At 31.0% G+C, this 11563-nt stretch overlaps 1 protein-coding gene across 1 annotated transcript; it reads left to right on the forward strand.

Annotated features, from left to right (window-relative positions):
- Positions 1-63: 63 nt before the first annotated feature.
- On the forward strand, positions 64-841 carry LOC140873697 (stellacyanin-like). Its single transcript, XM_073276915.1, has 2 exons — positions 64-226; positions 495-841. The coding sequence occupies exons 1-2, from the start codon at positions 64-66 to the stop codon at positions 839-841; spliced, it is 510 nt and encodes a 169-aa protein (XP_073133016.1).
- The last annotated feature ends 10722 nt before the right edge of the window (positions 842-11563 follow it).

Consider the following 11563-nt stretch of genomic DNA (forward strand, 5'->3'; position numbering starts at 1 on the left):
TAACTGTTATATATATCCAAGGCCTTAATTTTGATCAAGATCATACTACTTTCGAATACCCTTATGGCCTCGAAAGCTTTCTTGATCGCGGTCATCGTCGCGACCGTACTGGTTGCCTCGACTTTGGCTACTGATTATATGGTTGGAGACAACGATGGTTGGAAACTAGGCGTGGATTACACAGCTTGGGCTAAGGGCAAAACTTTTTACGTCGGCGACACTCTCAGTACGTGATCGATTTAAGTTAAAAAAAAACTCTTCGTTTTTCTTGGTTTGCTCAGTGAAAATTGTGTGCATGCCTTCAATTAGCTTGTTATGGTTGAGTATTTCCATTAGTTTAGAGTGCAGCTAGCCACATGGTCCATTTATTTAATCTTATGCATGCAAATGAATCTCTCTTTTAACATGCATGCATGCATATATGATAGTATATATGTAATTATTATTTGAACAAATTAATGTTTATGATATATATTTGTTTTGATTGCATGAAGTGTTCATGTACAAAGAGGGAGCCCACAATGTGCAGAAAGTGAATGGATCCGACTTCAAGCAATGCAAGTCTACAAACTCATCAAACCTGCCTTTAACTGGCGGAAACAACGTGATTCCCCTCAAAAGCCCAGGGAAGAAATGGTACATTTGTGGAATTGGTGAGCATTGCTCCAAAGGGATGCAGTTTGCCATCACCGTCTCCGTCCAGGGACCCGCCCCCACGCCCACACCGTGGCCTACTGCCCCGCCGCCCCCTTCTTCTACCGCCTATGAGATTTCTCCATTGAAATCTTTGGTGTTGGTGTTTGCTGTCATTGCTACATATAAGATCATGATCATGGCCTGATTAAATTCATATAATTAATTACTCCAAAAATAATTTTGTGATGTTTAATAAACTTCGTTACCTCGACTTTATTTAGAGTTCCTTTTTTTTTTTTTTTTTCCCCCTGTTGTCTTTAGACAAGAAATGTTGTCACATGTAATAACATGGAATGAAATTGTTTGGTATTCTATTTGGAAGTTAAAAGAACTCTATTTCTTTATGAAATAATATATGATTGCTCTTGATCATACTTTTTCTCCATAACCAGCGTAGGGTTGCGCGTGTAATACAATTTTAATGGCAAACCATTTTTTTTATTTTATAAAATAATAATAATAATAAAACACTTTCATCATTCTTAAAACAAAGGGTACAAAACCATTATATAAATTCTATATTCACTTTCATATTGGTATGTGAGGTAGAGTTCAACCTACTTTAAGGGTTTTACCCGAACCATAAATTTAATGCCCCATGATTTGTCACATCAATAATATCCCATTAATTATGCTTATGTGTAGAATTATTAAACATAGGATGCATAATTTAGGTAATACCCACCGTTTGGTTTGAGTGATAGGATAAGTAATCTATAGATAAGTAATATAATGTAAATTAAAAATAAATAAAAAAAATAGTTTATACATTATTTGATTTGATGGATAGATTATAATTTATTTGATTTAATTGATGTAAAATTATTAATTAATAAATAGATAAATAATATGACAAAAATAAGGCGAAATTCATTAGGATAAGTTATACATAGATTAATAATATATCAAACCAAACAATATCTAGTGTAGGACCTCATTAACGGGTATGTGGGTGCGGGAGTCATCTTCAAATGGGAGGTTACAAGTGGGATTCCATTAAGCAAACTTAATCGACGAAATCAATTTGTTAATCAAATTAAAAGAGATTTCGCAAAGTCCAGTACTGAAAGATTTAAGAAACAGATAATAAACACGAAAAAATAAACAGTCAAGTAATTTCAACCTTTGTGTTTCATGACCATTTATATAATAATAATAATAATAATAATAATAATAATAATAATAATAATAATAATAATAATAATAATAATAATAATAATAATAATAATAATAATAATAATAAACACAATAAAATAAACAGTCAAGTAATTTCAACCTTTATGTTTCATGACTTCATCCATTAATTTATATAATAATAATAATAATAATAATAATAATAATAATAATTTTAATTTTAGTAATAATAATAATTTATTAGTTGATTTGTCATCATTCAAGTATCTGAAAATTATATGATTGGTAATGGAAACTTATCCGATAGTTAAGTATTGTAATTTAAATTAAATAATGGATTTTTGCGAGGTCGTTAATGTGGTTGGTACTTGGTATCGTCGAAGTCCATTTCATGTGTTGCTAACAATCAACTATGTATAATATTTCGTTTTTATTTTTCTCAATTTTTTTGCCAGCTATTTTGATACGAATCTTAAATAATTCCAAACAAAATTAAGTAAATTACTAATTATATTGCCATTATATATATATATTGTCAAATTAAGACAATATCGAAAGAAACATATATAACTATACTGATGAAAAGACAAACTGAAAGCATGAAAAATTAATGAAGAGAAAGTTTTTCAATAGCCAAGCCAAAAGTACGTAGTGTTATAATTTTTTTATTATTAATTTATTAACATTGTACCTAGCTCGCTTCAATAGTTAACTTTGACTTAATAAACAAATCATGCATGATGAACAAATTAGCGAAGTGTTTAAGAGAATTTTTAAAAATTATTTACTAGATTTTAGTTTAGTTGAAATGTTTTCGGGCGTTTGGCATGGAAAGATATGTTTTTTGCTTCAATTTCTATAATTTTTAATTAAAAGCTAGAAACACGTTGTGATTGTTGAAAATATATATAAATATATATTATTATTTATTGTTGAATGTTGAAGGTTGAAAGTTGAAAATTGAGTTGTAAAATATTGAAAATTAGTGTGTGATGATGTAATTAATGATGTATTAATTTTTGACTAATCTCCAATTGAGATCTATAAATAGGTCTCTCCATTTGTGTAGAAAAACACAATTGTGAAGAGAGAAAAATTTTATAAAGTGTAGAATTTTGAGTTTTTGAGTTTTTACTTTTTACCGTAAATTTTTACTTTTTCACAACACGTTATCAGCACGATCGCTCGAAGGTTCTCTATATTTTCCGACGCTCCAAAATACAAGAAGAAGTTAAAAATATTCAACAAGTAAGAATTTTTATTTTACTATTTATATATTTTTATTGTGTATATATTAATATATAATATCATGTTATGAAAAAAATAAGTTTTTTTCAAAACTTGTTATAAATCCTGGGAGGATGTTAAGACGACATCCCACACTCCCGGTAAGGGATACGACAAGTATAAAAGCCTCTAAGGTTTTTAAACAATAACGTGATATATATTTATTATGTATATATATTAACTATATTAATATATAATTTCATGTTATTATATAAAAGGTTGTCTACGACACCGATTTTATAATAATGTGATATGATATACTATACCTGACTTTATACTAACTATATTGGTATAATTTCACAACATTATATAAAAGGTTGTCTACGACACCGATCTTATAATAATGTGATATGATATACTATACCTGACTTTATACTAACTATATTGGTATAATTTCACAACATTATATAAAAGGCTGTCTACGACACCGATCTTATAATAATGTGATATGATATACTATACCTGACTTTATACTAACTATATTGGTATAATTTCACAACATTATATAAAAGGCTGTCTACGACACTGACCTTATAATGTGATATGATATACATAATTATTTAATTATGATTATCATTATATGCATTACATGATTATCACGAATTTTTATTCAACACATACTCAATTTTTTCTTTACCCCCAACGGTCACAAACGGTAACAAAACGGCTAGTTTTTGCCCTATAAATATGTTCACTCAAACTCATTTTCAATCACACCAAATTCATTCTTTCTCTCAAAATATTTTATCCTCGGTTTTTTCGAAGATGGAGATGATGACATTTATAAGGATATTTTTCATAACGACTATGATCATCATGCTCACGAGTCTTTTACTCACCAGCGATTTTCCAACACATATTTTTTCTCTATTTGTATACGCACTTGTAATTTACGTTCTTCCATTATTTTGTATTGTCATATTTATGGAAATTAACTAATAAAATGCATTGTTATTTTCTAGTACCACCATGTCGAACTTGGCGAAACTCGAATTCATTGCACTTGATATAACCGGAAAGAATTATATGCCATGGACCCTCGATGTAGAAATGCATCTCGAGTCATTGGGTCTTAACGAAACTATCAAAGAAAATAACATATCATCCTCACAAGATAAAGCAAAAGCGATGATATTTTTACGCAGACATCTTGATGAGGGGTTGAAATGTGAATATTTGACCGAAAAAGACCCAATGATTTTGTGGAAAGGGTTAAAAGAACGTTTTGAGCATATACGGGAGTTATACTTCCGACCGCACGAGATGAATGAAATACTTTAAGATTTCAAGATTTTAAAAAGGTGAGTGATTATAATTCTGCGATGTATCGAATTGTCTCACAGCTGAAATTTTGTGGGCATAATATTACTGAGATGGAAATGCTTGAAAAGACATTTTCCACATTCCACGCATCAAATATAACTCTACAACAGCAATATAGAGTGCGTTGGATTTTCAAGATACTCAGAACTCATCGCATGTTTACTCGTGGCGGAAAGAATAATGAATTACTCATGAGAAATCATCAGTCCAGACCTACTGGTTCAACGGCATTTCCTGAAGCAAATGTCGTAAGTAAAAATGAAAACCAAAATCAAAGATATAGACAAGATTTTGGTCGAGGTCGTGGACGAGGACGTGGGCGTGGACGTGGGCGTAGAAATGATCGCGGTCGTGGTCGAGGCCGTGGATTTGAAATAAAAGAGATAGTTATTTCAATAACTCATCTCAAAGGAACGTCACGAACCACCCACAAAAGAGGCAGCATGATAATACGGGTGAAAATGAAAATCATCCAAAAAGAACTGAGAGTGTTTGTTATAGATGTGGCACTCCAGGACATTGGTCAAGAACTTGTCGAGCCCCTGAGCATCTGTGTAAGCTCTATAAAGATTCAATAAAGGGGAAAGAAAAAGAGACCAATTTTACTGAAAACATTGACCATGCAAGTGGTTCAATGAATTTAGATGCTGCCTACTTTTTGAATGATTTCGAAGATATTGATTAAATGTACTGGTGGGAAAAGAATGTAACAATGTAATTTTTTATTGTAAAACATATTATATTTTGCATGTATTGTTTTATTCTGCAATTAAATTGTAACATATTATAATTTGCATGTATCTTTCTTAATTCATTTTATTGCATATTGTTTTTGAAGATCATTATGGAAAATGCTATGATCAAAGATGGAAATAATGCACTGGAAGTTTGCATACCAGATAGTGGTACAACGCACACTATCCTCAGAAATGAAAAATATTTCTTGGAATTAAAACCAACAAAAACAATGGTGAATACAATATCAGGTCCTGTAGACTTGATTGAAGGATGTGGCAAAGCACAATTTTTGTTACCTAATGGTACAAATTTTTTTATAAATAGTGCTTTATATTCACCACGATCACAAAGAAATTTGTTGAGTTTTAATGATATATATTCTCATGGTTATGATACGGAAACAATAACCGAAGGAAATGAGAAATATATGTGTCTTACTACATATAAATCAGGAAAGAAATATGTAGTTGAGAAATTATCAATGCTCCCTACTGGATTGCATTATACACATATAAGTCCAATCGAATCAAATATGGTTATTGGAAATTCTTCAATACTAACAAATTGGCATGATCGATTGGGACATCCTGGTTCAATAATGATGCGAAGGATTATAGAAAATACAAGTGGTCATCCACTGAAAGACCAGAAGATCTTTCAGAATAATAAGTTTCAGTGTAAAGCATGTTCTCTGGGGAAACTTATTATAAGACCATCACCAGCTAAAATCCAAAAGGAATCACCATATTTCTTGAACGTATTCAAGGTGATATTTGTGGGCCAATTCATCCACCATGTGGACCATTTCGATACTTTATGGTATTGATCGATGCCTCTAGCAGATGGTCACATGTATGTTTATTGTCCACTCGGAATGTGGCATTTGCAAAATTGATGGCTCAAATAATAAAATTGCGGAATCAATTTCCCGAATATACGATCAAGAAAATAAGACTTGATAATGCTGGAGAATTTACTTCCCAGACTTTTAACGACTATTGTATGTCGATGGGAATTACTGTTGAACATCCTGTAGCTCATGTTCATACACAAAATGGATTAGCTGAATCATTGATTAAACGTCTGCAGTTGATTGCTAGACCAATGATTATGAGAACGAAACTCCCTATTTCTATATGGGGACATGCAATTTTACATGCTGCTGCATTGATTCGCATCAGGCCAAGTGCATATCATAAACACTCCCCATTGCAGCTTGTATTTGGCAAAGAACCAGATATTTCTCATTTGAGAATTTTTGGATGTATGGTGTATGTGCCTATTGCACCACCTCAAAGAACAAAAATGGGACCTCAAAGAAAGAATGGTATTTATATCGGCTATGATAGTCCATCAATCATTAGATATCTTGAGGCTCAGACAGGCGATGTGTTTACAGCACGGTTTGCTGATTGTCATTTTGATGAAAATAACTTCCCAATGTTAGGGGGAGAAAAGAAACACATCGAAAAAGAAATCACATGGTATGTACCATCATTATTACATTTGGATCCTAGAACTAAACAATGTGATAAAGATGTACAGCAAATTGTGCATTTGCAAATAATAGCAAATCAAATGCCAGATGCATTTGCAGACACAAAAGGGGTAACAAAATCATATATACCTGCTGTAAATGCCCCTGCTCGAGTTGAAATTCCAAAGAAACAAAATGAAGACATTCATGATGTCATAAAACGCCTGAAGCGTGGAAGGCCAATCGGTTCAAAGGATAAAAATCCTCGGAAAAGAAAATACATAGAGAAAAATGATGATCAGAAAATAGAAAATGGTGTTCCAGAAGAAACACACGATGATGAAAATTTTGTCAGAACCACAAACTGACGAGAATCATGAAATCTCTATCAATTATATTAATACTGGAAAAATATGGAACCGAAAGAATGTACAAGATATTGATGAGATATTTTTGTACAATGTGGCATGTGACATCGTAAATGAAGATAATGAACCAAAATCTTTTGGTGAATGCAAAACTCGAAAGGATTGGTCAAAATGGAAAGATGCCATCCAGGTTGAATTAAATTCGCTAAATAAACGTAGTGTTTTTGGACCTATAGTCCTTACACCTAAAGGTGTTAAACCTGTTGGGTACAAATGGGTTTTTATTCGAAAGAAAAATGAGAAAAATGAAATAGTGAGATATAAAGCTCGACTTGTTGCACAAGGTTTTTCTCAAAGACCTGGAATTGATTATGAAGAAACATATTCTCCTGTTATGGATGCAATTACGTTTCGGTATTTGATCAGTTTAGCAGTGTCTGAAAACTTGGACATGCGTCTAATGGATGTTGTTACAGCTTATTTATACGGATCACTTGATAGTGATATATACATGAAAATCCCTGAAGGATTTAAGATGCTAGAAGCACAAAGTTCAGAACCCAGAGAATTTTATTCTGTGAAATTACAAAGATCATTGTATGGGTTAAAGCAATCCGGCCGAATGTGGTATAATCGGCTAAGTGAACACTTGATGAAAAAGGGATATGTAAATGATCCAATATGCCCTTGTGTTTTCATCAAGAAAAAAACATCGGGATGCGTGATTATTGCTGTATATGTTGATGATTTAAACATCATTGGAACGAATAAAGAAATTCAAGAAGTGATGTTATACTTGAAGGAAGAATTTGAAATGAAAGACCTTGGAAAAACCAAGTATTGTCTTGGTTTACAAATTGAACAAAAAGAATGTGGAATTTTTGTTCACCAGTCTAATTATACAGAGAAGGTCCTTAAACGTTTCAATATGGATCAATCAAATCCTTTAAGTACTCCAATGGTTGTCAGATCATTGAATATAGAAAAGGATCCATTTCGTCCATGTGAAGATGATGAAGTTGTTCTTGGTCCTGAAGTACCATATCTAAGTGCCATTGGTGCCCTTATGTATCTTGCAAATTGCACTAGACCAGACATATCTTTTGCAGTAAATTTATTAGCAAGATTCAGTTCATGTCCAACGAAGAGGCACTGGAACGGAATTAAACATATATTCCGTTATTTACGAGGAACGACGGATTTGGGACTTTTGTATCCAAAAGATACAAATCAGAGAATAATTGGTTATGCTGATGCTGGATACTTATCTGATCCACATAAGGCACGTTCCCAAACGGATATGTATTTACTCGTGGAGGCACTGCAATCTCTTGGCGATCACAGAAACAAACACTTGTTACAACTTCATCAAATCATGCCGAGATTATTGCACTACATGAAGCAAGCCGTGAATGTGTCTGGCTTAAATCAATGACTCGGCATATCCAAACTTCTTGCGGATTATCAGTGGACAAAAATCCAATCACACTGTATGAAGATAATGCCGCATGTGTTGCCCAAATGAAAGAAGGATACATCAAAAGTGACAGAACTAAACATATTCCTCCTAAATTCTTTGCATACACTCAAGAGCTGGAGAAGAATAAAGATATTGATATCTGTTACATTCAATCAAGTGAGAACTCATCCAATCTCTTCACAAAGGCACTTCCCACGGCGATATTCAGAAAACACATTTATAATATTGGGATGCGCAATCTACGAAATATGTGAAGAATCATTCATGTTGACATCAGGTGGAGTTTACGTGGCTGCACTCTTTTTTCCTTACTATGGTTTTTGTCCCAATGGGTTTTTCCTAGTAAGGTTTTTAACGAGGCAGTATACAACACGTAATGGAGATAGTCATTCTATCATGATCATCATCACAAGGGGGAGTGTTGAAAATATATATAAATATATATTATTATTTATTGTTGAATGTTGAAGGTTGAAAGTTGAAAATTGAGTTGTAAAATATTGAAAATTAGTGTGTGATGATGTAATTAATGATGTATTAATTTTTGACTAATCTCCAATTGAGATCTATAAATAGGTCTCTCCATTTGTGTAGAAAAACACAATTGTGAAGAGAGAAAAATTTTATAAAGTGTAGAATTTTGAGTTTTTGAGTTTTTACTTTTTACCGTAAATTTTTACTTTTTCACAACAGTGATCATGTTTTTCTTCACTTTTTTTTTGTTAATGTTTTTAAATTATAAATTAATTTTTTTTATTAATTCTTAAAAAAAATTATCATATTCCATAATTGTTCTCAATTATTTTTGCAGTAATGTTTTTGCTCAGATTTACCGTTTACGCCCTTTTTCTAATAAGTTTTTTTTGGAGATTTTTAAAATATTAAGTTTTATTTATATACAAGTTTTTTGAATGTAATTCATAAAATTTTAATCATATTTTCTATATGACAAACATTTATTTTTAAAAACGATGCATTTTGTTTATAATTTTCATTTCCATAATTTTTCCCTCATATTTTATGTATTTATTCAAAATTTGTCATTTGTGTTTTTTTAATGATCTTATATGAATTTTGAAGCATTCATATTCAAGGTTCTGAAAAATACAAACCGTAACAAAACGTCATGATCAAACTTCAAGTTTTACGATCTCAAGCGGATTTAGAACTTAAGTTTAAGCGTGATAAAATATTTTTATTTTTGGTATAATTTTAATTATATTAAATTTATTAATAGAATAAATAAAGAATAAATACACAAATTTTCAAGTTATAACGAAAGTCTCAAAATCACAAATCATTCGGAGTAAAATTTTTGGTTTTGGTCAAGTCTCATCTCTTATTCGCAAAAAAAAAAATATATGAGGCAAATTTAATTTTGATGTATTTAAAGTTTTTTCTGTTTAAAAAACTTATTATTTAAAACATATTATTTTAAAATTATTTAAAAAATTATGTTTCACGTTTTTTGCTCTTTTGCATGTTTTTTTTGGGCTTAATATGATCAACCAAAGAAATTACCATTTTTCTACGTAAAAGTTTTTTTGCTCACGCTTTGCACTTAATCACGCTTAAGCGACACTTTTTAAAACACTGCTCATATTATAACAATATAAATTGATTTTGATAAAAATATTCAGAAGGTAATAATAATTTTATAAATACATAGTTGATAGGGAAAAAGAGATAAGTGCTATATATATAGTACGGATGTTTTTGTCATTTTACTAAAAGTTAAGCGTGGAAGTAATTTTTCTTTAAACATTCAAACTTTAGCTTTCGACTTTTATTCTAAACAATTAATCACTAGTTTTGCTTTTCACACACTTATTTATAATCTCTAAAAAAACGTCAATTCAAAATAAGTAGAAGCTTTTGTAAACATTCCCTACAAATGTTTGCTACGAATATTATTTCTAAAGTTTGTTTTGATCAAAAAATGAATATTGAAAATATTGTATAGTACGGAAAAATATTTTTAAGAAGAGTCAAATTTTATTCGATTTTATTGATATCGATGAATTTGATTTGGAAATATAAAAATATCATATGAAGAGTAGATTTCAAATGACACTTATTTTGGGTGTATTTAAAATATCCAATATAATTTTTGTTGAACTTACATAATTTGAAAGTATATTTGAAATGTTGGAAATATAAAATCCATAAAATTATAGCCAGAATCGTCATGCAAATCATTAAGATTAATCTGAAAAACTTAAAGCGGAAGCATACCTGAAGCCATGGTTTTAAATCTGTAGAAATCTTGTAGAGAACGACTGGTTGATCTTCGAGATCTACGCGTTCTTCCTGAGAGCCATTTGTTTTCTCTATGGTTCTATTCTAAAAATGGGGATTAGAGATAGTGGAACGTGATACGCGTAATCTGGAGACCATAACCACGTTATATAGATAATTCTGTTAATTATCTCTATTATTTCTGTTTCAGCCTATCACAAAAACAGAAATTATATTTTTAGTCTCTACACATCAAAGGCCCATGTCGTATTAGATACATTAAAGTCCAATAACTTAAAACTTTAATTGATCACTTTATTTTTGGACTTAACTTAATTGACAGCCCACAATGCATAATTATTCACATATAAGCCCATATAATATAATTGATCTAACAATCTCCCACTTGGGCTATATGTGTAACCTTATAATTATGTTTTGTGAAAATAACCTTATGAGCTCAAAACCGCTGTCATTCCTGAATGTATCTACGCTAAATTCGGTCCATCAATCGTGTCAACATAGGATCAAAGCAGCCTTTGTTACATTTATGGTAACTCGACCCATCAATGGTCACATATGCCAAAACAATTGAATGACATGGATTATGACATGGATGTGCAGCATAGAAATTTCATGCAATGTGATAATAACATGTCTATTTCCAACTGGTCCTCCCTAAACCGTATTGAGATCAAACTTTAGCCATAATCAGAGTGTGAATAAACTGAAACTTTATTTCTGCAGAAAATAACCAAAAACTGAAAAATGTCTATAACAGAAAGTATTAAAAATTATAAACTCCCACTAAAACTGAATATT

Source organism: Henckelia pumila, unplaced genomic scaffold (genome assembly GCF_033568475.1).
Source record: "Henckelia pumila isolate YLH828 unplaced genomic scaffold, ASM3356847v2 CTG_80:::fragment_1, whole genome shotgun sequence".
NCBI lineage: Eukaryota > Viridiplantae > Streptophyta > Magnoliopsida > Lamiales > Gesneriaceae > Henckelia > Henckelia pumila.

Bases quoted from the DNA above. Each gene is read 5' to 3' on its own strand.
- LOC140873697 (XM_073276915.1), top strand. From the start codon at position 64: ATGGCCTCGAAAGCTTTCTTGATCGCGGTCATCGTCGCGACCGTACTG. The intron at 227-494 runs GTACGTGATCGA...GATTGCATGAAG, and splicing joins TTACGTCGGCGACACTCTCA to TGTTCATGTACAAAGAGGGA.